This window comes from Cervus canadensis, chromosome 22, assembly GCF_019320065.1.
Source record: "Cervus canadensis isolate Bull #8, Minnesota chromosome 22, ASM1932006v1, whole genome shotgun sequence".
Classification (NCBI taxonomy): domain Eukaryota; kingdom Metazoa; phylum Chordata; class Mammalia; order Artiodactyla; family Cervidae; genus Cervus; species Cervus canadensis.
The window spans coordinates 57630665-57658651 of NC_057407.1; the positions used below are offsets into that span (position 1 = coordinate 57630665).

A 27987-nucleotide genomic window follows, 5' to 3' on the forward strand; every position below is an offset into this window, starting at 1 on the left:
TCAACCTTGGCTATCCATCAAAATAGACTGAAACATTACTGAAAACGCACAACTCCAAGCCCACTGCGTATAAAGCTCTATTACATGTATTTCTATGGAAAAAACTGTAACATATTTGACAAATAACAAAGGAAAGGGTATGAATACTTACAGACTTAAGTTAAAAGCAGAACAACCAAGAACCACTATCTACAGGAATATGTGACAGCCTGGAACACAGGCGGAAGCTAAAAGGGCACGACCCGGGCACGTCCTGTGTTAAACCAACCAGCGCCCCTCTCCGCAGGCCTCCCCAGGCCCTCGCCGACCCGGAGATAGGGTGGCGGGGCGACATAAAGCAGAGGAAAGGTAACAACCGACATGGCAGCGTCTGCAGGCCAGGCCCGCTCTGCTCGCCCGCGCCGGTACCGGCCACAGGCGGAACGCCTACCCACAGTGCCCCGCGGCGCGCACGCGCGCAAGCAGCCGTTCCCAGCTTGCAGCGCTGCGCGGCGGCCGAGCCGGCAGCGGGCCGCCTCTGGCAGCCCCGGGCCAGGCGCCCCCGTCCCCAGCAGCCGGGGTAAGATGGCGCTGAAGAGGATCCAGAAGGTAAGAAGTCCTTCCGCCTGAGGGCTCCTTGCGAGGCCGAAGCGTCGACTCCCAGGCGGAGGCGCCACGGCCGCCAAATGAACGGCGGCTGAGACCGAGCAGAGAACGGTAACACCTGCCAGGGAGGGAGGCGGAACCGCCGCCCGCGCGGCCTTAAAAGGGTACCGCGCAGCGCGCGGGGGCGGGGCGGCGTCACGTGGGGTTAGCGTCGCGCGGGACGGGGCGGGGCACCGGGCGGGGCCACGGAGGGTTAGCGTTCCACACTCCTTCCCCGCCTCCCAGCGCCGTATCTGTGGCAAGGGGCGGGCTCCCTGCACCTTGGATGCTGTGTTCCGGGCGCCTTGGGCGGAGAGGTAGCGCCTGGCCTCAGAGGAAGGAGGGCATGCCCCTGTGGGGTGTCTGGAGGGCTGGTTAGAGGAGTCGAGGCTGGAGCTGGATTCTAAGGGATGAGTACGAACTCTGCAAGTGCAGAAGAGGAACAAGGGCGTTCGCGGTCTTGGAGAGATGCTGTGGCTGGGCTTGGGTTGGGGAGAGCATGACTGGGCTTTAAGTGCCGCTGGAACAGGGGAAGGGAGTGGGTGGGCAGGACTAGGGTGGGGGTATTAGGGGCAGTGCTAGGAGAACTTTTTTATCCTGTAGGTAATTGGGAGTCATTGTGGGCATTTAATATATTAAATAGAATTTGGAGACTGCATAATAGGAGGAAGAAAAAGTATTTTCAGTTATGCTATATTATTATTTGTTTACATCGTAGTATATCTACTGTCAATCTTTGCCCTATTCTTAAATTATACTTTGCATCCTGCTTCTTCACACAGCATTAAACGTAGGCATTTTTCATGTTAAATAGTATTCATAACTGTTGTTTTTAACATCAGAGTTCCAAAAGTATATGACCATTAATTTATTTACTCGTTACCTGTAGTGAATAAACATATGGAAATGGATGTCAGAAGGCGAGGAACTTAATCATTCCCAGCCTCTGTGTCCACATGTTTTTATAGGTTTTTTTTTTTTTAGACTTAGATGATACATGTTTAGTACATGCATGGAATATATCAAGCGCTCAGTATGAATTAACGGCCACTGATATTCTAAATTTTATAGGAAGTAAATAATACTGTGATAAGCATCATTGTGTGGTGAGTTTGGTCCATCATTGGTAAAGAATTCGCCTGCCAATGCAGGAGACTTTGGTTCGATCCCTGGGTTAGGAAGATCCCCTGGAGAAGGAAATGGCAACCCACTCCAGTATTCTTGCCTGGAAAATCCCATGAACAGAGAAGCCTGGCGGGATATAGTCCATGGGGTCCTGAGAGTCGGGTGTGACTTAGTGACTAAAAGCAACATGGTGAGCTTAGGTTTGATTGTCTGAGGTGGGATTGCAGGATCTCTTTAAGAGTATGATGTTGTTGTTCAGTTGCTAAGTACTGTCTGACTTTGCATCCCAAGGACTGCAGCACACCAGGCTCCTCTGTCCTCCACTATCTCCCAGAGTTTGCTCGAATTCATGTCCATTGAGTCAGTGATGCTGTCTAATTATCTCATTCTCTGCTGCCTTCTTCTCCTGCCGTCAATCTTTCCCAACAGTGGGGTCTTTTCCAGTGAGTTGGCTCTTCACATCAAGTGGCTAAAGTATTGGAGCTTCAGCTTCAGCATAAGTACTATCAATGAATATTCAGGGTTGATTTCCTTTAGAATTGACTTGTTTGGTTTGATCTCCTTGCAGTCCAAGGGACTCTCAAGAGTCTTCTCTAGCACCACGATTCAAAAGCATCAAGGGTACGCTAAGGGTGAGGCTCATTTTTAATAAACAGCTCTCCTAAAAGTAATGTGTTTAGCAAATTATTCTCTGAAAGAGGTCATCTGTTATCCTAGGACTTTGAGACAGGTGAATGATATGCTCAGATCTGTGTCGCAGGAAGAGGCGCTCCTGTAACCTGGAGTGGGCCAGAGAGGGACTGAGGGCGCCGAGAACGTCCAGCGAAGCTGCGTCCAAGTGACCGACCGTGGAGCAGGTGCCGAGGCGGAAACTGTGCTTGGATGACGTGCAAAGGGTAGAATTGACAGAACTTGAAAACGAGTATGTGGTGAAAGTGAGGGAGGGGGACACACAACCTGGATAACTGATTGGATGGCAGTGTTATTGCCTGTCTTGGAAATCAAACATCTTGAGGGCAGGGAGTAGGGTGAGGGAGATAAGGGTGTAGGTTTGAACTTATATGTCTGAACATGTAGACTGATAAGATTTGTAAAAAGGAGAACTAGGAGAAAGTGAAGAGAAACTAAAGAGCCTTTTGATGAAGGTGAAAGAGGAGAGAGAAAAAGTTGGCTTAAAACTCAACTTTCAGAAAACAAAGATCATGGCATGCGGTCCCGTAACTTCATGGCAAATAGATGCGGAAACAATGGAAACAGTGACAGACTTTATTTTCTTGGGCTCCAAAATCACTGCAGATGATGACTGCAGCTGTGAAATTAAAAGACACTTGCTCCTTGGAAGAAAAGCTATGACAAACCTAGATAGCATATTAAAAAGCAGAGACAGTACTTTGCCAACAAAGGTCCATGTAGTCAGAGCTATGGTTTTTCCAGTAGTCATGTATGGATGTGAGAGTTGAACCATAAAGAAGGCTGAGCACTGAAGAATTGATGCTTTTGAACTGTGGTGTTGGAGAAGACTCTTGAGAGTCCCTTGGACTGCAAAGAGATCCAACCAGTCCATCCCAAAGGAGATCAGTCCTGAATATTCACTGGAAGGACTGATGCTGACGCTGAAGCTCCAATACTTTGGACACCTAATGTGAAAAACTGACTCCTCAGAAAAGACCTTGATGCTGGGAAAGATTGGAGGCAGGAGGAAAAGGGGACCACAGAGGATGAGATGGCTGGATGGCATCACCGACTTGATGGACATGAGTTTGAGCAAGCTCCAGGAGTTGGTGAAGGACCATTGCTGGCATGCTGCAGTCCATGGCGTGGCAGAGTCAGACACAACTGAGCGACTGAACTGAAAGATTTTTTGAAAAGTTAAATCAATTATGCAATCAATAAAAAGTATAGTTTCTGAAGAGACTACAGGGTAACAGGAGTAAAAGTCATGAAACTACAATAAGGAAAAAAGAGGGGGAAAAGGCAGAATATAAAATTTGATGTACCATGTGACTATAATCTACAGGAACACACATTCACAGAGAGGAGAGTGGAATGAAATCTTATCAAAATGTTAACCAGAATTATATCATGGGGCTACAGATGACTTTTTATAAAACTGGATTTGGGAGTATTTTTCAGATTTTTTCTAAAGGATATATATTGCTTTAAAAAGCAAAAAGTAAGTATTAATATAAACAGAAATGTAATTCTATCCCTGTCCCTTTTGGAGGCATTTAGAAATGTCACACATACTCAGATTTTAAAAATGTGAATTCTTGTTTAATTGAAGGAAATACTTTTAACAATAAAGCGAGACTTCACGTACAAATACTCAACTCTGGAAAAAAACTTTGTTAAAGGTATGAAGTTGGTTGGCAAGGGCTGTGGATTGAGAGCTAAGGAGATAGTTAGTGCAAGGCCAGTTCCTAATCAGGCCTCATGCTGCTGGCAGCCACTCCCCTTCCTCTGTCCAGAAGAGCTCTTGTTCAGATCCAGTCCTTAGGAAAGGCAGACTCACCCTCAGCTCCACTTACCAACCACTCCCCTTACTAACCGCTGGTTCAATAAGCATGTGAAATGATTCGCAACAAGGGCAAGGAAAAAATGATTTGCTGTGCTTTCTGAGAACTTCTGAAAGCCAATGCCTCTCTGCCTCCCAGGGTATGTCCAGTGGGCTATGGGACCCAGAGCTGCTCAGTCCAGAGAATTTTACAAAAATAGAGCAGGAGCTCCAAAATCACTTCTGAAGTCCTATGGACCTCCAATTCTGAGAGAGTGTGGCTGGGTCTCTGTTACTAGCAGTCAGGGCTTCCTCTGTGGAGCTGACACACTTTTAAGTTGTGTTATTTCCTCCAGGTTTTGAAACATAATTTGCAGGGTCCTTGCACAATGTGAAAATGCAGGGTTTCTTGTTCAAAATTACTGAAAATTTCAAGACAGAGACTGCAGAGCATTAAGCCAAGGCTAGGGCCCTTCACAGCAAAAGTCCCTGAGAGAGAGTATGAGTCACATATTGGTGAAGCCAGCTCTGGTTACTTCCTTTATTGGTTCCCACCAAGGAAAGTTCTTTGCCTTGTAACCTCAATTACCTTATATCAGTGGTATCCAAGTCATCCCCAAGGTCCATTCTTGTTGAGGACCTTTCTCCTCAGTTCTGTTCAGTTGCTCAGTCATGTCCAACTCTATGCCACCCTGTGGACTGCAGCATGCCAGGCTTCCCTGTCCATCACTAACTCCTGGAGCTTGCTCAAACTCATGTCTATCAAGTCAGTGATGCCATCCAGCCATCTCATCCTCTGTGGTCCCCTTTTCCTCCTGCCTCCAGTCTTTCCCAGGGTCTTTTCTGAGGAGTCAGTTTTTCACATCAGGTGTCCAAAGTACTGGAGCTTCAGCGTCAGCATCAGTCCTTCCAGTGAATATTCAAGACTGATCTCCTTTAGGATGAACTGCTTTGATCTCCTTGCAGTCCAAGGGACTCTCAAGAGTCTTCTCTAACACCACAGTTCAAAAGCATCAATTCTTCAGTGCTCAGCCTTCTTTATGGTTCAACTCTCACATCCATACATGACTACTGGAAAAACCATAGCTCTGACTATATGGACCTTTGTTGGCAAAGTAATGTCTGCTTTTTAATATGCTGTCTAGGTTTGTCATAGCTTTTCTTCCAAGGAGCAAGAGTCTTTTAATTTCTTGGCTGCAGTCACCATCTGCAGTGATTTTGGAGCCCAAGAAAGTAAAGTCTGTCACTGTTTCCATTGTTTCCGCATCTATTTGCCATGAAGTTATGGGACCGGATGCCATGATGTTTGTTTTTTGAATGTTGAGCTTTAAGCCAACTTTTTCACTCTCCTCTTTCCCCTTAATCAAGAAACTCTTTAGTCTTCTTCACTTTCTGCCATAAAGGTTGTGTTATCTGCATATCTGAGGTTATTGATATTTCTCCCGGCAATTTTTTTTTCCTCCTGGCAATCATGATTCCAGCTTATGCTTTATCCAGCCCAGTATTTTGCATGATGTACTCTTCATGTAAGTTAAATAAGCAGGGTGACAATATGCAGCCTTGTTGTCCTCCTTTCCCAATTTGGAACCAGTCCGTTGTTCCATGTTTGGTTCTAACTGTTGCTTCTTAACCTGCATACAGATTTCTCAGGAGGCAGGTAAGGTGATCTGGTATTCCCATCTTTTTAAGAATTTCCAGTTTGTTGTGATCTATACAGTCAAAGGCTTTGGCATAGTCAATAAAGCGGAAATAGATGTTTTGCTGGAACTCTTTTGCTTTTTCAATGATTGAACGGATGTTGGCAATTTGATCTCTGGTTCCTCTGTCTTTTTAAAATGCAGCTTAAACATCTAGAAGTTCTTAGTTCATGTACTGTTGAAGCCTGGCTTGGAGAACTTTGAGCATTAATTTGCTGGCATTTGACATGAGTGCAATTGTGTGGTAGTTTGAACATTCTTTGGCATTGCCTTTCTTAGGGATTGGAATGAAAACGGACCTTTTCCAGTCCTGTGGCCACTGCTGAGTTTTCCAAATTTGCTGGCTTATTGAGTGTAGCACTTTCACAGCATCATCTTTTAGGATTTGAAATCGCTCAGCTGGAATTACATCACCTCCACTAGCTTTGTTCATAGTGATGCTTCCTAAGGTCCACTTGACTTCGAATTCCAGGATGTCTGGCTCTTGGTGAGTGATCACACCATTGTGGTTATCTGGCTCTAACATCTTTTGTGTATAGTTCTCTATGTATTTCTGCCACCTCTTCTCAATCTCTTCTGCTTCTGTTAGGTCCATACCATTTCTGTCCTTTATTGAGCCCATCTTTGCATGAAATGTTCCCTTGATATCTCTGATTTTCTTGAAGAGATCTCTAGTCTTTCCCATTCTATTGTTTTCCTCTATTTCTTTGCAGTGATCACTGAGGAAGGCTTTCTTATCTCTCCTTTCTATTCTTTGGAACTCTTCATTTAGATAAATATATCTTTCCTTTTCCTTTCACTACTCTTTTCTCAGCTATTTGTAAGGCCTCCTCAGACAACCATTTTGCCTTTTTTCATTTTTCTTGGGGATGATTTTGACCACTGCCTCCTGTACAGTGTCACAAACCTCCGCCCGTAGTTCTTCAGGCACTCCCATCAGATCCAATCCCTTGCATCTGTCGCTTGCACTGTATAATCATAAGGGATTTGATTTAGGTCAGACTTCAATGGTCTGGTGGTTTTCCCTACTTTCTTCAATTTAAGTATGAATTTTGCAATAAGGAGTTCATGATCTGAGCCACAGTCAGCTCCCAGTCTTGTTTCTGGTGACTATATAGAGCTTCTCCATCTTCAGCTGCGAAGAATATAATCAGTCTGATTTTGGTATTGACCATCTGGTGATGTCCATGTGTAGAGTTGTCTCGTGTTGTTGGATGAGGGTGTTTGCTATGATTGGTGCGTTCTCTTCGCAGAACTCTGTTAGGCTTTGCCCTGTTTCATTTTGTACTCCAAGGCCAAACTTGCCTGTTACTCTTGACTTCTTGCTTTTGCATTCCAGTCCTCTATGATGGAAAGGACATCTTTTTTTTTTTTTTTTTTTTTTTTCAGCTGTTAGCTCTAGAAAGCCTTGTAGGTCTTTATAGAACTGTTCAGCTTCATCTTCTTCGGCATTAGTGATTGGGGCATAGATTTGGAGTGGTTTGCCTTGGAAACAAACAGAGATCATTCTGTCATTTTTGAGATTGCACCCAGGTACTGCATTTTGGACTCTTGTTGACTATGAGGGCTACTCCGTTTCTTCTAAGGGATTCTTGTCCACAGTGGTAGATGTAATGGTCTGACTATAAATGTTAATTTTTCTTTAGAGATAACTTGCAAAGTCAGGAAAGTATAGATAATACCGTATTTTCATCTACTCTAAGATGAACACTTTTTTACATTTTCACATCTCTGAAATTGGGATGCTGCTTAAAATCACTGGCAGTAACTTGATTGTCACTGTGTGAAAGCCGTGTCACAGCAGTGTATATTGAGGTTAAGTGCATTGTCGATGTGTTGAGTTTAATTGCTTTAAAAATGTCTCCAAAAAGATATTTTGATTTAATGCTGAAGAGTAAAGCTTTTGTGAACACAGGCACAGAAACGGAACAGTGGGGAGTAAATTTTATATTAATGGAATAAATGTTGCTGGAAAATGGACTGCAGTTCTTTATTTCCATGCCATGCTAACCAAATGCTTCATAGACCACAGAAAGGAAGATACCATGTACCTGTAGTCAGTGAGGCTGGCTCACCTATATTTGCTGAGGTTTGTGCAAAATGTTGTATACTGTGGACCTTTCTGGAAGAAAACTCCAGAAACATTCATGGGGGACTGTTTAAAAATTGCCACATCACCATTGCCTGGCAGGCACAGGGGATGACTGTGAGGATACTCATGACCCAGGGTTAGTATAGACCCTAAACGAGGAGAGCCCATTTATTTATTTCACTTGTCTTCCACTCCTTTTTTGGTATGCATGAGAATGATTTAAAGATAAAACATATGCCCAAGTAGTAAGCTTTTTGTTGTTGTTTTTTAGTCACTAAGTTATGTCTGCCTCTTTGCAACTCCATGAACTGTAGCATGCCAGGCTTCCCTGTCCTTCACCATCTCCTGGAGTTGCTCAAACTCATGAGCATGGAGTCAGTGATTCTGTTCAACCATCTCTCATCCTCTGTTGCCTTTTTCTCCTGCTCTCAGTCTTTCCCAGCATCAAGATTTTTTCCAGTGAGTCAGCTCTTCTCAGCAGGTAGCCAAAGTATTGGAGATTCAGCGTTAGTCCTTCCAATGCATGTTCAGGGTTGATTTCCTTTAGGATTGACTGGTTTGATCTCCTTGCGTTTCAAGGGACTCTCAAGAATCTTCTCCAGCACCACAGTTCAAAAGCATGAATTCTTCCATGCTCAGCTCTCACATCCACACATGACTACTGGAAAAACCATAGCTTTGACTTAAAGCTTAGTTTCAAATTAAAATTAAAAGTTTTAAGTGTAAGGAATCTCATAGGATATCACTTGTATGTGGAGGTTTTTTTTTTTAATTATACAAAAATGAACTGATTTACAAATTAGAAATCAGAAATTAGAAATTAGAAAACAAACTTCTGAAAAAAAAAGAAAGCAAACTTATGGTTACCAAAGGGGAAGAGGGGGTGATAAATTAGGAGTTTGGGTTTAACAGATACAGAGTATAAAATACACAGGGACCTACTGTATAATCCGGGGAACTATATTCAATATCTTGCAATAACCTATAATGGAAAGGCATCTGAAAAAGAAAAAAAATGATATAACTGAATCACTTTGCCATACACCTGAAACGAACACAGCATTGTAAACCAACTGTACTTAAAAAAAATTAGAGATGGCAAGAATACAACCCACAGAATGGATGGAAGTATTTCTCAAATATTAATATCTGAAAAGGGATATATATCCAGAATATGTAAAAACTCTTACAATGCAAGACTCAAAGACTATCCAATTTAAGATGGAAAGAAAAGAATGCATTTGGTCTGAGTTTAACTGCCAGTGTGTTTTCTTTCTTAGTTGTCTATAAGACTGTGTCTGGCATTGAGTGAGATCTTGAATTGAGTACAGCACAGTTAAAGAAAAGAGTGTGTACTATGTTTGCTTCACAAACAGAAAAAACTACTGTTTTCCTCTGGTAATCCACTCTAACCTTTTTCCTTTTCAAGACTCACTTATCATCAGTGTTATTTATAACAATAAGGATTATACAGTGTTAACCTGCTTTGTCCTTTACAATTTATGAAATATTTCTGCATTTGTTGTCTAGGTAATAAATTCCCATGGTTCAGAATTCAAAAAATGCAAGAGAGTCTACAGGGAAAACTCTCCCATCCACTCCTGCCCCCAGCCACCCAGTTCCTCTCCCAGGGTGTGGTTAGTCTTACTAGTTTCTTCTGTACTCTTCCAGTAATAGGTATCTCTGTACATTCCTCATTCTTCTTATTGTAATGCTAATAATTGAAGCCTCTATACACTGTCATCCTTGATTTTTTACTGGGTACATTTGTGTACGTTATAAACATTACAAAATTATAGCCAAATATTAGTGCTGGCTAGGTGGCAGGCAGATGTAATTACATCTCAACAGATAATTTATATGGAGGCCCAGAGAGGTCAAAGTTGTTTTCCTAGTGACAGAGCTGGAACTCAGACCTGGGTCTTCTGGCCTCTATTGGGAAAGCACAGGAATGCAATATATTGGTAGACTAGTTTCTTTCAAATCACGCTGTTCTTCCTTGAAATGCCAGTTAACATTGGAAACTCCTTGGTGCTAGTTGGAGTCTCTGTCAGTTGAGACCCACTTCTGGGCCTTCAGAAATCATCAATTCTTAGTAGCCATTCACCACGCCCTTTACGAGGTATTTGCCTTCTATGGACAGGGAACAGCCCATGTGGATGCCTGGAGGTATGGAGAAACCTGGTGAGTTGGGGGGAATTGGCCAGTTCTGCTAGCTTTCCTGCCCCCAGTTGCTCATGTGATCTCTCCAGGATTTCCTTTAGCCTCATCACAGAGCTCATTCATTCATACAGCATTGCAGAGTCTAAACAGTCTCCTACAGAGTGGTTGTAGAGGTGTGGAAGCCCAAAGCAGAGGTAGACAGGCGAGGAGCTGTTCTGTGGAGCTTCCTACAGGCATGCTGCATTTCTGAGCATGTCCTCTGGTCCCATCACCTGACATTAGTTGTTCCCCAAGCTCATTTCTGTTGTGACAACTAGTAACGCTGGGTACTTAGTGCTTATCAAGAGTAACCTATTTAGATATATTAGATCCTAGCCAAGATGGAGAAGGCAATGGCACCCCACTCCAGTACTCTTGCCTGGAAAATCCCATGGATGGAAGAGCCTGGTAGGCTGCAGTCCATGGGGTCACTAAGAGTCAGACACGACTGAGTGACTTCACTTTCAGTTTTCATTTTCATGCATTGGAGAAGGAAATGGCAACCCACTCCAGTGTTCTTGCCTGGAGAATCCCAGGGACGGGGGAGTCTGGTGGGCTGCCATCTATGGGATCGCACAGAGTCGGACACGACTGAAGAGACTTAGCAGCAGCAGCAGCTAAGAACTGACCAGTGGTATACTAGTAGATGTTTAGAAACCAACCCTCTGGGATAAAACTTGGCCCTGACTTGCGGTACTTGCTGGCTTCTGTAATATAAATATTCCCACTGTGGCCAATTGTGTTTGTGTGTAGGTGGGATAAGTACGGAATGGCCAGAGAGGCAGGCATTATTAGAATGATCAGCATGCCCAGAGATTACAAGGTGGGGTCTCGAGGTTCTTTGTGGATGAGCTCAGTTTCAAGCGTTGTTCAGGTAAGGAAGAATGTGATCAGCCAGGCTTAAACTTCATACATACTGCCCTAGACCCTGGGATTTGCCATCCTCTGAGAAGTTTCCCTGCAACCTGGTGGACCATTCCTTATGCCTCATTCCTTCTCTTTGGAACCCCTCTGGAGACCACAAGAAGTTTACCCAGGTCTGCAACCTAGGGAGAGTGAGGAGTATTAGGAAACATCCTAGTACATGTAAACTAGTTTTTAAGTCACTGCCCAAACTCTTAGACCTTGAGGCTCATGCTGGGCTAGGATAACTTTTGGGGATTGTGCCCACAAGTTGTATTCCATTTAGGGAATCTAGTTATGATGTAATTCCTGTTTTCCCCCATTGGTATATAGTATAGCTGTGTACTCACTGGCTCAGATGTCCTTCATCTCCCACTTGGAGCCTTAGGACTCCCATACAACCATGGTGGGTAGGGCAGTAGTGGGGCAGAGAGATTGAAATCCAGGAGCCCTGTCCTTAATTGGGCACTTCCTCTGGGCTAAGTGCTTGCATTGGGGAGCTCAGAGCTAAAGCCTAGCCCCTGCCCTTCTCCACCTGAGTGGTGTTGGGGCCCTGCCCCCTTTCAGCTCTGTGACCTTGGGTAAGTAACTTAACCTCTTTACCTCTAAATTTTCTAGCTTATTAATTGGAAATGGTAATACATTTTTCACATGTATCTTCACAGCCATGAGCAGACCCTTGTTTTCAAGGGTATTGCAGATCATTTGTTTTCATTAGCCAGGATCACCCCCTCTTGGAGTCTGGAAGCCCCCTCCCACTAGGAGAATGCGCTTCTGGCCAAAATGTGTGGGGTGTGGAGCAGTATCCTCAGTTCACACCCCGGCTCTGAGCTCACTATCTTGTGTTCCAGGAATTAACTGACTTGCAGAGGGACCCCCCTGCCCAGTGCTCTGCAGGACCTGTGGGAGATGATTGTAAGTACCCTTCAGGGCTCCAGATCCCATGAGCCTTGCAATTAAGACCCCCAAATTTATCTGCCCCTCAGTTCTTTTGTTTTTTGTTTTAAGAAAACCTATCGTTACTGTTGCTTTCTCTTCCTTTACTTGTGAGTAGCTTTTTCATAAGATGCATTGACTTCATAGCCCGGCTGGTCAAGATGTTGCTGGAAGTCACCGTCTCCCTCCACTGGGGCACAAGAAAGCCATCTGGAAAGCCAAATAAAACTTGGGGCGTTGCTGGAAAAATGGTCATGAAGCTAATCATGGAGGACCTGTTGCTGTTGCACTTGGGGGTGGAACTGGAGGGTTGGTGAAGGGTGGGGAATGGGGCTAGCTCCTTGCCTCTGCGAAGGGAAGGGACAGTTCTTTTCTCCCACTTCTGCTCCCAGGGGGAGACGGAAGGAGCTGCAGTGGGCAGCCCTCTGTCGCCTTCTGTAGCCGACTGGCCGTGGGCCATGCTGTGCAGCACTTGGATAGCCCAAATCTACTCCGCTATCCCACTTCACCTCTACTTTCTGAGCATCTCAGGCTCTGGGATGCTCATCCTTTACTGTGAGGCTCTAATAGCTGCATATGAAGGAAAAGTAGGTGGGTGAGGGAGAGACTGTGTAAAAAGAGGGGTGGTGCCCTCCAAGGACACCAAAGAATTAAAAACAGGTACTCAAAGAGAACTCATATATCAGTGTTCATTGCACCGCTGTTTATAACCCCCCAGAGGTACCCACATGCCCATTAACAAATAAGTGATTAAGCAAAGTGGTATATATGTGTATGTGTATACATATATATATACAATAGCATATTAGTTAGCAATAAAAATGGATAAAGTTCTGACACATGCAATAACATGGGTGAATCTTGAAAATATGCCATATAAAATAAGCCAGAAATGAAAGGACAGATATTATATGATTCCATTTATATGAACTGTCTAGCTAGAGAAGGCAGATAATAGAGACAGAGAGTAGAGTAGAGAGGTTTATAGAAGCTGAGAGGAGGCAGAAATGGGAAAATATTCCATGGTACAGAATTTCCGTTTGGAGTGATGGAAAAGTTTCAGAAATGGATAATGTTGGTAGTTGCACTGCATCGTGAACATGCTTAATGCCACTGACTTGACACTTAAAAATGACTTAAATGACATATTTTTGCTACATTTTCATGTCAAACTCTTTGCAACCCCATGGAATTCTCTAGACAAGAATACTGGAGTGGGTAGCCATTCCCTTCTCCAGGGGATCTTTCCGACCCAGGGGTCAAACCTGGGTCTGTCATATTGCAGGCAGATTCTTTACTGTCTGAGCCACCAGGGAAGCCATACGCTACATTTTTTAAAACTTTTATTGTGTTAAAATGCAAGAAAGAAAAATTTCACAGAGATGGGAAAAAAAAAGAAAAAGAGGGAAGTAGTCATATGTGAGGAAGAAGTCATATGTGTGTGTTCCTGCATGTTCTATGGGCTGATGCTTAGAGGAAGTGAAAGTGGGCAGACAGCTGCTGAAAATGGAGGATTCCAAAAGCTTTATGTGAGAGTTTAAAGAATTCTTTAGAGCAGAACAGAAATGATTCCCATTGCACATGCAGAATTAGTGAACAAGTGTGGCTTCCCTGGTTTGTTACTTGATCTGTGTTGTCCTTCCAAGCATCACAGGTCTCAGTAGCATATTTTCCCCCTCTTACCTGTTGCTTGAAACAATGTGTACTGGGGTTACTGATAAGATTGAACTGGTAATGATTCAGCCTCTGCTTTCTAAAGGTACCCCTAGGTGTTCTGCACCACACAGTCTCACCCTTCCCTGAAGCCCTGTGCTGGGAAGCAGCCGTCTTTATCTGAGAGTCTAGCTGCCCTCCATGCTCAGTACCTGAGTTCTGATGAGGTTTGCACAGTCTTGGAAACTAGCTAACCTTTTGGGGCCATTTCATGCCTGCCTTGTGAGTTAACAGCCCCTTTCCGGCATCCCTCTGCAATTTCCTTTCTCTTCCTCTCTCTTTTGGAGCCTTCTGTTCTGACTGTGCCTTTGGGTTCTGCTCAGCCCCTCAGCAGACCTCAGGGGTTAAAGTGAATGGGACCAAAGGGTCACCTCTTTGCCAGAAGGAGCCACTCATATTATCTACTCCTCCCCTTCTCTGTATATTAATTATCAAAAAACATTTATTTAATAAGGAATTCCATTCTCTACTGTGATTAGGAAAATGTATACCTACCAGCTAATGATTAGCATGAGTTGGAATAAAAGCAGTCAAAAGAAAAAGAAGTGATGCTTTATTAGCTTAGGCAGCCTCATTGTAGATAAAAGTGTTCCCATCAGTAGCATTTCTTGAAACATTTGAAAAAGGGCAAGGGCTTCTGTGACTATCTTTGGATACCTGTAGGGGCTTGGGAAACCTCTTCTCTTGTCCCTTCAATTCCTTCCCCTCCTCATGCTTTGGAAATTTCCTGTCTGCTGGCAAGGGCAGAGTCTGTGAGGTATTTGAATAAATGGCAGGAAACCCAATACAGGACCAGGTCTGAAAATTGGGGCTGATTTCACATCCGTGATGGACCCATGAGACAGAATTCCCTAGAGAATAACAGATCCCTCAAATGCTCTCAGCAGCCCCCCAAGGTGGGTATATAGGCACTTTCCACAAAGACTGGAGTACAGTGTCCTGGGAGCTTTGGAACTGAGTCATCTGCCTGCTTGAGGCCAGTCTTGCTGAGTGCACAGGAGCTTTGCTAGGGGTGTGAACAGCAGTAAAAGCAGTGTGACTCCAGAGAGGGCCGCAGGTGTGATGTGCAGCTGGAGAAAGCTCTGACCCTCTAAGGAGGGACCTGGCCTGACCACCAGGTTGGTGGGAACCTGGGAGGGAAGAACACGAGGGCTGCTCTTGGAGGTGTGAGAGGACACAGGCGGGAAGTAGCCACATTGAAGCCCCAGGGCCACAGGCATTGACTGACTCTTGAAAGAGACCCTTTGGAGAAGGCTTCAGAGTAAATAGTGAAGAACTGAGGATTTAAAGTGATGTGAAAAGTGGCTAAAGTGTACGTAAGGCTTAATTCTGTGCAGAGAGAAGATTGAATTATAGTTTACTGGCACCTGGATAGTGAAGAATTTAATTTTGTCCTTAAAAGATCTGGCCTTTGTCCCTAGCCTCAGGAATGCGATGTCTAAACTACCCTGCCTGATAGGACTGTCTGTTTTAGCTGAAGGCCTTGACCCAAACCAGCAATGTGAGTTGGGTGGGGCAGGCCACACGAGACAGACCAGCCAGCTGGTTTAAGGTGGAGGTTTTGGGTCATTGCCAGAGGAACTGGAGACGTAGATCAGCATGTGAATAGTCCATTAATCCATCCCGCTAACATGATGGAGTTCCAGTAGAAACTGTACGCTGAGCCGGGGTGAGCGTCCCTGTGGCAGTATTCCATGTGTTCTCACACATCGGTGCCGGGGCTCCAGGGAAGAGGACAGTGGAAGGTCTATGCTTGGACTCTGCCTGGAACTTTCCCCATGAGCTCTTCCCTCAGCTGACATTGACCTCAGCCTTTCACTGTGATAAATCAGAGCTGTGAGCACAACAGTCTTTGGTGAGTCTGGAGTCCAGTTAAATTACAGAAACGCCTACAGCGGTGGTTGGTGTCAGAAGTGAGGGCAGGCCTGTGTGATCAGCGCCCTCTGAACAGAGCAGCTCCTGTTTGGTGGAGAGACGTGTTTGCTGGAGAGGCTCACGTTCCTGTCTCTTTTTTGTCTTGCAGTGTTCCACTGGCAAGCCACCATCATGGGCCCGGTAGGTAGCAGCTGCTGAACGCAGCCCTTGCTTTGCCTGCTGGGCCTCTTGCACATGTACTCATCTGCTTTTGGTGTCTCATCCTCCAGAATGACAGTCCTTACCAAGGAGGCGTTTTCTTCCTGACCATCCACTTCCCTACCGATTATCCTTTCAAGCCCCCAAAGGTGAGGACAGGGGACAGGGACAGTGTGTGATGAAGTCACTGGTACAGAAAGCTGCACCTGGGGCTTTTCCCAGGGGCCCCTATCCACCACCGGGAGTACAGCTTGCCCGGAATTAAACTCTGGACTTTCAGGACTCACTCCTCATGTGAGCAAGGGCTGGTGTGGTGAGGGCTTCCTACTGAAGCCATGTTTTCAGGGGTGTTCCTTGTGGGGTGGCTGACTTAGGATGTGTCTCAGGCTCCAGCTCCCTTCTGTGCAGTCCCTTTCAGTCTCAGACAGGACTTCTCAGCCCCTGCCCCAGGGACACTGGGGTTTAGTGGTAATAAAGCCTGAGATGGGAGGTGGGGAGAGGACTGCTTCTAGTATCCAGTGGAGGCCAGGAATGCTGCTCAGCACCCTGAACTGCACAGGATGGCCCTGAGTGTCCACGGGTGGAGAGAAGCTGGCCTCGGACCCTGGCAAGTCACCTCTTTCCTGCACCTGGAGGAGCCCTGCCTTCATGTGGGAGAAGTTTAGTGTGAGAGCTAGGCCCTGCTGAGGAGAAGCACAGAGCAGCAAAGTGGGATGGGACTGTGAGGGCAGGTGGTGGTGGGCTCACCCAAAGCATGGGAAGCGTCACAGGGAACTGGAGGGCAAGCCTTGGTTTGGGGGTGGGATGAGCCCGAGGGGACCCACGGTGTGCATGTTCCAAGGTGGAGCCAGCAGCACGGGCAGATGTGGTCACACAGCAGTGCTTGTATGTTATTCATATCATTTTTAACATATTTTTATCTTTCTGATGGAAAAATTGATAAAAGTGGGTTATTTTAGAATTAGAGCATATGGAGAACTAACTAATATACAGATGGAAATCAGTCTATTTATAAACCTATCCCCAGAGATCACAGCTAATAGCCTTGTGTACATTCCTCCAGGGTTTTTCTTCATATACCAATATATATTTTAATTCTTATTTTTAAAATAAAATTGTCAGTCCTGGTTGTGAATGAGGAAGCCGAGGCTTTGAATGGGCCCTCCATTTCCTGAAAATGGTGTGGCTTATAGTGGAGGGTGGGACTTGAGCCCAGATGTGTCAGCCTATTTTTTGGTAACTTGTTGTTTTAAATTACTTTTAGATTTAGAAAAATGTTGCAAGAATAGTACAGACTTTCCACATATGCCTTGTCTAGCTTTCCCTGAAGTCAACATCTTACTTTACTGAAGTCCAAGTATCAAATCCAGGAAGTCAGTGTTGGCCACATGCTCAGAGCTAAACTGATGGCCTTGCTTTTTTACCCGTTTTCTTCGTGTTCTAGGACCCTGCACTGTATTTATTGTCTTGTCTCCTCCATCTCCACAGTCTGTAACAGAGCCTCCATTTCCTCTGGTCTTTCATGACCCTGATGCTCTTGAGAAGTATTGATCATTGTCAGAGACCACCCCCCTGCCCCCCATTTGGGGTTTGTGTGCTGTTTTCTCAGGATTGACCTAAGGTTTTGCATTTTAGCAAGACTTACACAGAAGTCTTGAATCTGTGCCAGGGCCCCCTGTCTCAGGGTTTGTGGTGTGTTTTACTGCCCTGAGGTTGACCTTGATGGCTCAGTTAAAGTCAGACCCTTCACCCCTGTGTGCACATTCTATCTAAGCTATGAGAAGAAGCCCCTCTGGGCTCCCCAGCCCACAACTCTCCCTGGTCATTGCCACCAGAGGCCATTGGTGCCTCTGTATTTTAAATCAGAGTTAAATGTGGTTAAGATTCTGGAGACTTTGCCAGCTTTTAGCGAAGAAGACTGGGTTGTGCTGGGCACAGGGGGACAGATAGTAAAATACCTCTCTTAAGTATAACTGTTATTTCAGGGGTTTGGTTGAAAACGCACGTTTCATGGTCTTGAATCTACCCCCACTCTCCCCTTTCCCTATTGAGACTTGCTGCAGTGTCTTGTAAAGTAGCATCTTATTCCCTTCATTAGTGTATAACTTGCTGCTGATCTTTTTTAAAATAAACAGATAGGATATAATCCTGTATGTCTCTTGGGCATTTTCAGGATTCCTGATTGCCCAAGGACAAAGCAAAAGCAGTGCCTATTATTAGAGACTGAAGTCAGCCCTGTGGGTTGGGTTTACTGTAACAAGGAGAGTTGTGTGCCAAAATGTTGTGTCTTCTACAATAGAAGAAAGTGTTTCTGTCTTTTTAAAAATCTCCTTTCCATAGAAGAACAAGATAAAATAAGATTGCTGTTTTGGCAAGAATTTTTTGGGTCTCTGGGGGGAATCTGGCAAGGTTGCATGATCTTCTCTACAGGAGATAATAAAGAATAAGGCAAATATTTATTGCCTGAGACGCTTTGGAAGTTTGATGCTTCCTGGAAAAAAGTGAAAACTGAAAGTGTTAGTCGCTCAGTCATGTCCAACTGTGTACAGTCCATGGACTGTAGCCTGCCAGACTCCTTTGTCCCTGGGATTCTCCAGGCAAGAATCCTGCAGTGGGTATAGTGGATCTTCCCGACCTAGGGATGGTCAGGAAGTCTCCTGCATTCCAGGCAGATTCTTTACCATTTGAGCCACCAGGGAAGCCCCTCCTGGAAAAAGTCGTTTGGTAACAGATGAGGAGCCTCACATACACAGCCTTCCCCTCCTCATATTCTGAGTTGTTTTAAAATGAAACCAACAAAAATAATCCTGTTTTATTATAAACTATTTCAGGCATGTAAAGTATTGTAGATAATCATATAATGGATACCCACATATTCATCATCTGGCTTAAGAACTCCATTATTCAAGAAGACTTCTGAGTCCTGGCCATTGCTCTTCTTGTTAGCCCTCAGAACACACTCCTCTGGGGGAGATGGTGTCAGTCCCCACGTCTAGTTCAAGAGCCCAGCAGGGAATGGGTTAGGGGGCTTCTCCTCCAGGTGCACCCTCCTAGATCCCATTCTGGTTTGAAATAATGCCCAGCTCACCCAGGATTGTGCAGGGCCAGGTATGTCCCAGTAGTGGTCGTTTCCACCTTACTTGGTTCATTTTCCAGACAGATACGATCTAGAATGTCCCTGTGGCCTGTCTGACGTGAGGTCTCTCATCTCTGCAGGTTGTTTTCACAACCAAAATTTACCATCCCAACATCAACAGCAACGGCAGCATCTGCCTTGACATCCTGCGGTCCCAGTGGTCTCCGGCCCTGACTGTGTCAAAAGGTAAAAGGTAGATGTGTGCACCAGCTTCTCATGCTGTGAATGCCTGTCTCGTGCCCATCTCTGTCACAGCAGCGTTTCTACCCCCGCACTCCTGAGGGCAGATTCAGGCTCCGGGGAAGCAGCCTCGGCCCTAGCCCGTGGTCACAGCCCAGACGGGAGGAGTCCGAGGTGGTGCTTTCCCCACCCCCACTGTGTCCACCTGGATCTGTTGCTGCAGGGTGCTCCAGCCAGACTGTTGCATGGGTGCAAAAGAAAACATTGATCCTATTTATACTTTTGATCTAAAAGTAAGAAAGGCAAATATTACATTGCCTCCTCCATTCTCTCATTTATTCATTTATGCAACATGGATTGTGAACCAGCCCTGAGTGAAGAAGACACAGCGCCTGTGCTTTGCATGAGGGTGAAGAAACCAGGCTAAACTGGGCTTAAGGAATGCAGATATTCCTTCCCAACTAGGATAGACTGAACATGGTTGTATGAACCCTGAGACTTGAACACAGAGGGTGTGAGTTACCTGTCAGTGGAATGAGTGAGGTGGTAAAAAAAAGCAACCTGAGAGAATCAGGGTACCAGAGGCCAACAAACACAGTGGAGTGTGAGGCAATGCAAGTGGCAGAGCTTTAGGCAGCAGGGGGAGGAGGGGCCAAGGCACCAGGACAGCTGACCGGAGCAGGCTCTTTGAGACTCTGCATGGTAAATCTAGAGGGAAAGCTGCCCGCTCCCATATGGTGGTGCAGATGCCGTGGAGGCAGAGCTGACTCCAGTCCTCAGGCCTCCAGGAGACAACTCCACACTGGGGGCCTGCTCCTCTCTGAGCTGAATCTTCACCCCCACTGCCTAGCATGCCTTTGGGTGTGGGGGTCAGGACACTCTCTAAGAAAGAAGGGAGAAGAAATCAGAATGGTCAGGAGTAGGCACTTGAATGTGGAAGGAAGGAAGGAACTAGCCCTCTCATGACACGTCCTCTGAGCTCAGAACAGCAGGAGAGTTGAACAGCTTTAAAAAGACAAATCATCCCTCAATCACAGTGTACCTGGTTTACCATAGTTTAACTGTGGTCGGGACTTGGATGGATTCACTGAGGCAAGGATGATACTTGTTTGTACAGAGGGTTCCAGAACAAATGTAGGGTTGACAGTGCTTTTAGCCTGGACCCTGACAACCCCAGCAGCACCTCTTCCCCAGCCTCCAGCCACAGCCCCGGTGGGAGTGTCCTCACAAGTGCAGAGCAGAACTGAGAGTGCAGGGCAGTGCGCGTTTGCTTGGCAGTCACACAGACCTGGTTCCGAGTCTTGTTTTTACCCATTTGGTGGGTGTGCCAAGTCTGTAACCTTGGACAGGTCACCAGAATCTTCTGCGTTCTGGTTTCTTTAAGAGTGAACAGGGCCCCTGGGACCAAACAACAAAGGTACATGGCACGGAGCCAAAGAACTTTTGAGATCAGGAAAGGAAGGCCAGAAGTGCCCTAGAGCAGATATAACTGGGACACCACAGGGTAAAATTGCTGTTCAGCTGATAGATGGACAAAGTAAATACATTCATGACTCTTGGGACATCAGAATAATTTTGATGGGATGTTGAAGACAAAATAATTGCTCTGTCAACAGAGAGTTCAAGTTGAGGGGCTCACTGGACCTGGGGTGACCTGGGAGCCTTGTGACTGCAGTTGACTCATGGTTTCTTTTCCTTCCAGTTCTCTTATCCATCTGTTCTCTGCTCTGCGACCCCAACCCTGATGACCCTCTGGTGCCAGAGATAGCCCATACCTACAAGGCTGATAGAGAGAAGTACGTGTCCTCCTTGGATTGCCTTTGGGCCCCAGCTGCTCCGGGCAGCTCCCAGCAATACCCTGAGTTGGTGCTTCCAGGCCAACGAGGTTTTCCCATGGACAGCATCCTGCCCATTCTGAGCTGGGCTGAGACTCCTGCCTCTCTCACTAACATATCCTTTGACTCTGAGGAGGGAAAAAGAGATAAAAGCCCTCCCAGATAGCACATCAGCTGCTGCTACTGAATCCTAAAATATTATTGCCAAACCTGCCCTTGAGGCCAATAATGTCAGTGGTCAGCCAGGAATGGACGCAGAAGAATCTGACAGCAAGAAAATTCTGGGTTAAAGTACAAGGATTTCATCACAAGAAAATGGGGTATCTGCTCAGATATGCCCAGGGTGAGGCCGAGGCTGACTGAAGTGGGAAACACTGCCGTGCCCCGTTTGCTAGTTGAGGCTGAGAAGTAGGCGGTGTGCTCCTGGTTTGCTGACAGACCCTCGCTGCCGACTGCGTTTAAGTACTGATCGCCAGACTCATGACTGTAGCATTCTGACTCATGTGGCCAGACACAACCATGTGCCCTGTATCCTGAGCAGATGTCTGTGGCTGCTGAGGCAGGCACATTGTGTGAAGACCTCTGAGCGTTGACAGCACTGTGAGAAAGCGCTGGGCATGGCAGGGCCCCAGGCGTCAGCAGTGGCGGCAGGCCCAGGGTGCGGAGGGTGGCATTGCTGGCTTTTAAAAGAACTCTCCAGTGGGTCTTCTAGTTCATTACTTCTCTTCTGTCTAAAGAGATTAGAATGGAATGTGGTCTTTCCAGCATATATTTCTTGAAACCTTTACAGAGCTCATTATTTCCCTCATTTCAGTTCTCCTGTATGACAAAGTGATTCTTAATTGATGAGATCTTAATTTGTATTTATTTCAACACTTATGATATATTTTAGATACACCAGAAGTGATTTTCTTCATTGCCCCCTCTGATGACATAGCTCTCTTACAGTGTCATGGCACCAGGTTTCATTACAGTAATGTGGATAAATGCACATATTCTCAACGGGCACCAGACCTGCTCTGTGGCTGCTACCAGTGGCGCTGACTCACTCGGGTGGCCAGATTCATGGAGCCCATGTGCTGGATACCAGGGACTCCCAAGCTGACCTCTGTGTATCTCTTCCTGATCTGAATGCATCCATGTTGAAAGACAGGAGAGACAGAGGGAGGAAGTCTACATTAAATCTTCCACAACAGATAGTTGTGAAGAACTACTAGGACTCACCAAGCTCGGGATTTATGGCCGTGAATGGCATGTTCCTGGTCTAGGCGGTCTCTTTCATTCATTCATCCGTCTTAGGTATTTGATGAGAAGCAACAGCATTTTCCCTATATCAGTTATTTTCTCTTCTGCACATTGAAAGGAAGTGACCATTATGAATGAGGGTGTCACTTCCTCCGCTTTTTTCTTCCAGGTACAACAGACTAGCAAGAGAGTGGACACAGAAATATGCTATGTAAGTGCCTCAGAGGTTTTACAGGAGACATTGTCCAAGAGAAGCTGAGCTGAGCTGTTGGCTGAGCCACTCACAGAGCGTCATCTCTTCTGCAAACAAATGCTGATTACCCACTTTCTCCAACCACAGCATGTTGGTACCACTCTCAGCCATCGTGGTTTTGACAACGTCCTGTCTCTGATGCCAGATCAGTAGTCACTGTTGGGATCCACAGCCTTCCTGGCTACGGTGGAATCGGTCCCTCCACCCCAACTCACTGCTCACCTCTTGGGGGGACCTGGGTGCCTCCCCTGCCTGGCCTCACTCAGGCGGCATCGCTTGCCATGGCGCCACACAGGGGCCTCAGTCTGGCCCCTTACCACGTGCTCTTTGCCTTTTAGAACTCGGTGCCCAGGAAGGAGCGGGCAGGCTCTCCTCACGTCGTGTCTGCCACAAGCCACATCCTGAGGACTCTCAGCTCATCCCAGGAGTTCTGGGAGTTGGAAACAGCGTCACTGGGAAGTGGAGGCCTTGCCCCACAGCTCCCGCCAGTCTTCCTCAGCAGTGCCACGGGCTGGCACTCTCGCCCCGCACCAAGGAGCTGTAAATAGAAAGTCAGGGTATAAAGCACATAACACGCCATGAGAGGTGACTGTCCTTTTAGAAGCAAGAACAAAATTATGAAGCCTGAAAAGATTTGGGTTATGCTTTTCTATCTGATGCGATTTCACCACCCCTACCTCCTCCCAGCCCAAGCCTACATGAAGTCAGAGTGTGAGCCATTCCCTGAACAGAACACAGGGAGAGAGGGGGACTGTGAAATGTAAATAAAAATGTAAAGCACTCATAACCCTGAATGATAACTGACATTTAAGTCTCTTTTTTTTTCCAGGCAGAACAGAAGATACGGAAACTTTTAACAGGTAGCCCATCAGGTAACTGGCCTCCTCTCTTAAGTTTCTGCTGTAATCATTTCAAGAGCTGCCTTTAGAGTTCAGAGGTTTGAGATTAGGTTAGTGAGGAGAAGGGTAGTAAAGGGATTATTCTAATTGAACCTCCGAAGAGAGGAGGAAAATTGAGGGACTTCACATCTCTAAAGTCCAATTTGGCCTAGTCTTTTCTAAGTGGTTTTCAAAGCTAGTCCACTCCCAGAGCAGCCATATGAGAATAATGTTTGGGTGAGTAGGACCAGGAAGTGGACAAACACTAAAATTCTCCAACCAGATGGCCAGGTCTGTGGCGTTTGGAAGGAGGCCTATAGACCTTGCACCTGGGGATCACGTGAGCCTGACCTGCTCCGGAAACTCTTACATTGTAGCACAACTTCACTGTTCTTGCTTTCCAGCAGGAGTGCTGGGATTAGTCACCACCACTTCCTTAGCAAAGCAGGCAGCAGTCTGAGCCTGGTCTGTATTTACTTTACGGGGGTCCCCATTTGGGATCCTCAGTTACAAGGCTGCTTTCTGTGTCCCATGGGCCCCATTCCCTGCTTTGTACCATGGTGAGGATTGCCCTGTTAATTTTTTCTCTCTTTGCTACCCCTTTGGTCTTTACTTAAACAAAATGATAAACTTCAGATGTCCGCTGGGAACACTGCCATCACACAACTCTGCCATTTCAGACAGTGGTCATAATACTCCTTGAACCAAATGTAACAAAGCCTAGGAAGGTGGGACAGATTCAAATTTCAGAGACAAGTCAGAGGTTCAGAGAAGGAATATCCAGGCCCAAGTTGGTGTTGAGTTGGAGGGTGCCATTTTCAGCCTTTCAAGCATAATAGCTTATGACTCCCCAGAAGCTCATGAATTTTCTCTGTCTAGTTAAAATTTTCCCAAGCCTGCTATCTCTGTTGGAGATAATGCAGTAGAAAAAGTAAAATTATCCTTTGGGATCCTGATTATGAATTACCATTCACCGTTTGCTTGATTTGCACTGTGTACTTGGACAGGCCTGTACTTGTGCCAGGCCAAGTGATGGACAGGCCACCACAGTGATGTTCCTGTCCCTGGCAAGTTCCCTGGACTCTCTACCCCTGGGAAACTTGCTTTTCAAGCCTTCCAGGGCTCAGATCAGTCTGAAGGACAGGCATGTTAAGTTGAAACCCTTATTTTAAAATGCACTGTGTGCAGGCAGCTCCCAGGTATCACACAGGTATAGATATCATGTTTCCAAGGCGAGTCTCAGGTCACTAACTTAATAGCACATCTAAAAAGCTAACTGTGCAGTGATACTTTGTTTTCTCCATGGACCAGAGATACCAGGGAATTGCATGATCTTAAGCAATTAATCCAACATGAACAAATGACTTAACTGTGGCCAAAAGTGTCTCAGTTTGCTGGATGGAGCTGTGATCTTGATCCTTTGGCAGACTACAGGAAGACCCAAGAGTTCCAAGGATGTGGCAAAGGGTCAAAATCTCCCAACAAGGGATTAAAACACCAGAGCACCCATGTCCAATGGGCCTGGCAACTCACAGCTGACCCATGTGTCAGCACCATGGGATCCCACACCAGCTGACCACAGAGGCTCAAGGACAGGCAGGTTTCTGTCTCAGATTCAGGACAAAGTCTCCTAAAGTGATAAAGAGGTGCTTGTGAAACTGGTCAGCAGAGCTCCTGGCCTGAAGGCCTGTTCTGGTAGAGGCAGAGAAAGCCTTGGGAGCAGCACGGGCCACTTGCCCCTCTTGCCCTCACCTGCCCCCCATTCAGTGCCTCTGTTCCTCCAGCTCGTCTCTCTGTGACACATGCTTCCTCCCTGGCAGCACTGGGTGGGGGTTGAATGAGGATTAGATCTAGCCATGAAAGCTGTCTGAGAAACAGGATGGCTTACCAGTGTTACCAACCTGAGTCCTTGGACTCTTTAATCAATAGAAATTGATAAGAGATCAGACAAGGAATTTAGGCAAGGCTTTACTGGAACTCACGCTGCAGCAGTGGGGAGTAAGAGCAAGTGAACCAGTGCCCTTGCTTGACCCCTGCAGGTGGCAGGGCAAGCTGGTCCCTTAAATGAGGTGAGGGTGGGGCGGACCAGTGGGTCAGGTTGGAAGGGTGGCTTGGGTGGTCTGCCAGCCCACGTGGTGCTGTGTGCAAGGATCATGTGCAGAACCCTGCTTTTGCTCCCCGTACCCCAGAAGTGACAGTTGGGTTTTGGTCTTTTTGCATTAGTCAGAATTGACCCCAACTGTGCATTCATCAAGTTATTTTCAGTCCCGTACAGTTTCTTTGTGTTCTGTTGCTCATGTTTATTCAGCTGCGAGCACTCCAGTAAAGGGACCCAGGCCCCAGCCTATCTCACCAGCACGCTCACAACAGCAGCCTGGGGCCATGCAGGCAGGCACACTGGCTCCCTCAGGCCTGGTGGTCATCCCAGCCAGTCTGCTGGCCTCATCATGACCACCGTTGGGGTTTCTCTTCTGTTGGCAGAGGGATTTTATTAAAACTAAAAAGCTACAGAAAATCTGCAAACCCGCTCTCAAACCAAATAGTGGTTTCTTGACTTTCCTAAAAAATGTCATGTCCCCATCTTACGCCGTCTCTACCCCACTTCTCCCAGGCGCCTAATCCTTACTTTCAGATAGGCCCACTTGAGCTGTTCCAGCTCCCTGCAACAGAGCTTACCTCTGGGTGCACGGGCTTGGCCGGGCTCCACTTTAGGGGGCAATGACAGAATTGCCCTCTCAGAGCCTGCCTCTCACCCGTGCTGCCCACCCCACCACAACCACAGTAGCTCAAGGGGCCAGTCATGGGAATGTCCATCACTGCTGGCTGTCATCACTTTCTCATGACTTTAGGTAGCTTTATCAAGGCAATGACTGAGCACTTGCCAAGTACAAGGTGTGAAGGGGAGGGGAAAGGAAGAGAATTATGCAAAAAAAGGAACTACACAGGCCTCAGGAAGGAGCTAAACCTAGGGTAGGGCCTGGTGGATGGACAGGGAGGAGGGTTCTACAGGCAGAGGACTGTGTTCCCCAGCAAGCACAGCACATTCTGGGGGCTCACCCAGCACCTGGCCCTTCCAGAATTGGGGCCCTGTTACCTTCCGGGTGTCACAGGGCTCACCTTTCTGGAGAATCATTACAGGCAGAGGCATGCAGGATGAATGGCAATTTTCATATTAAGTGGATGGCATAGTTCATATAAGCTGGTGTGTAAAACCATTTCGCACCCTAGACTCCCAGGTAAACAAGCAGCGTCACTGGGCCGGGGACTTCTTAGGGGCCAGGACAGAGGCACAGAACTGCATCTATCCCTTGATCCACATGAAGAAAGGAATGGAATGACATTAGGCCTGGGCCCAGCCTCATGTCAAAGCTTGTTCCCAGGAGCAGTAATGACCTGGCCAGGACACTAGAAGGCCAGGCGTGCTTAATGGGCAAAATGATCTACCAGCTCCAGAAACAAGGATGCAGATGGAGGTATGGGCGGTAAAGTTGGGGGTGGCAGAGGCAAGGGGTGAAAGGCTAACTACCCTTCTGAGGGAACTTGGCTGTTTCTTCCTTCTGTGTCAAATATCCAGCAGTAGGAATAATCTGGTGGTCCAGTGGTTAGCAGTATGTGCTTCCACTGTAAGGGTCACAGGTTCAATCCCTAGTCAGGGAACTATGATCCCACATGCCATGTGACCCGAAGCAAGCTCAGGACACCATCCTGAAACAGGAGGAACTAACAATAAGCTGTCAACATCTTTGGGTTTAAAATGTTGGCAGAGTTGTAGTTAAACTGCAAAATCCCCATCACCTGTACCTTCTGTTCCCTTTGAACCTTCTAGAATTTCTGCCGACTCCTTGCTGTGGGCTCATCTGTCTACAACAGGGAGCTTGGCTGATGCACGCATGTCTCCAGGTCTTTGAGGCTGAGGCTTCAGCAAGGCTTGAGAAGCTAGAGGCCCTCACAGCAAGAGCTATGTGAGCAGCAAGTATGCCCTCTCTGTAAAGGGTTAGGATGGCAGGAAAGAGCACTGCTTCTCCTGAAGGAGGCGGCTTTGCCCTTTCTGTGAGACACCACATACTGACTTGTCGCAGCCCCTCATAGCCAAGCCTTAAATGACAAGCAGACCACGTTGGCCATTCCCTACCCGCGGGCCTGAGTCACAGATCAAGCTCAAGACTGCAGCCTTCCCACCTTTCCACCCTTGACTGCTTACCCTCTGTATAAATCATAACAGGGATTCAACTAGGAAGGTTTGGGGGTTTTTGTTTTGTTTTTAATCTCTCAAGATGTGAAGTATTTGTTTACTGGGTTCCACTTACTATGCAGCATAAATAAGTTTTCTTTTTAGGGCAGGAAAACCAATGATTTCATTTCTCCCATTCTGTCATAATGTGGTCATGTGTGGCTGGAGCATAGAGATGTAATCCTGGTGGTTTTTAAGAAAATTATTTTCTTGCTAACTGACACTTCTGTGGATGAAGACTTTGAATAAAAACCTATTATTTTCTACCGATTATTGTGGTGTCAATGATTATGTACCCTCAAAATTCCTGTGTTGAAATCTTAACCCTCAAGGTAATGATATTGGGAGGTGGGGCCTTTGGGAGGTGATT

At 46.3% G+C, this 27987-nt stretch overlaps 1 protein-coding gene and 1 long non-coding RNA gene across 5 annotated transcripts in view; one reads left to right on the top strand and one right to left on the bottom strand.

The window, feature by feature from the left end:
* The window catches only part of LOC122425144, a 36701-nt gene extending 36419 nt beyond the window's left edge, over positions 1–282 (bottom strand). Inside the window, exon 1 of the long non-coding RNA XR_006264719.1 lies at positions 152–282. This is a non-coding gene — a long non-coding RNA (uncharacterized LOC122425144). The remainder of the gene's footprint in view (positions 1–151) is intronic.
* On the top strand, positions 205–27887 carry UBE2D4 (ubiquitin conjugating enzyme E2 D4 (putative)). 4 transcript variants are annotated; one of them, XM_043443531.1, is made up of 9 exons: positions 205–588; positions 11989–12052; positions 15810–15841; positions 15931–16008; positions 19076–19181; positions 20878–20971; positions 22425–22466; positions 23338–23380; positions 27213–27887. In XM_043443531.1, exons 1-8 carry the CDS (start codon positions 361–363, stop codon positions 23363–23365), a joined length of 672 nt encoding a protein of 223 aa, XP_043299466.1. In that variant the 5' UTR covers positions 205–360; the 3' UTR covers positions 23366–23380; positions 27213–27887. The 4 variants fall into 4 exon arrangements, with proteins under 4 accessions (XP_043299466.1, XP_043299465.1, XP_043299464.1 ...); XM_043443532.1 differs by lacking the exons at positions 205–588; positions 23338–23380; positions 27213–27887 and adding exons at positions 790–941; positions 10176–10216; positions 22847–23314; XM_043443530.1 differs by having other exon boundaries at positions 23338–27887.
* The last annotated feature ends 100 nt before the right edge of the window (positions 27888–27987 follow it).

Excerpts from the sequence above, each read along its gene's own strand:
- UBE2D4 (XM_043443529.1), top strand. The coding sequence starts at position 361 with ATGGCAGCGTCTGCAGGCCAGGCCCGCTCTGCTCGCCCGCGCCGGTAC. Across the intron at positions 19,182-20,877 it reads GGCCCTGACTGTGTCAAAAG|TTCTCTTATCCATCTGTTCT; the intron begins GTAAAAGGTAGA and ends TTTTCCTTCCAG. Across the intron at positions 20,972-22,424 it reads TACAAGGCTGATAGAGAGAA|GTACAACAGACTAGCAAGAG; the intron begins GTACGTGTCCTC and ends TTTTTCTTCCAG.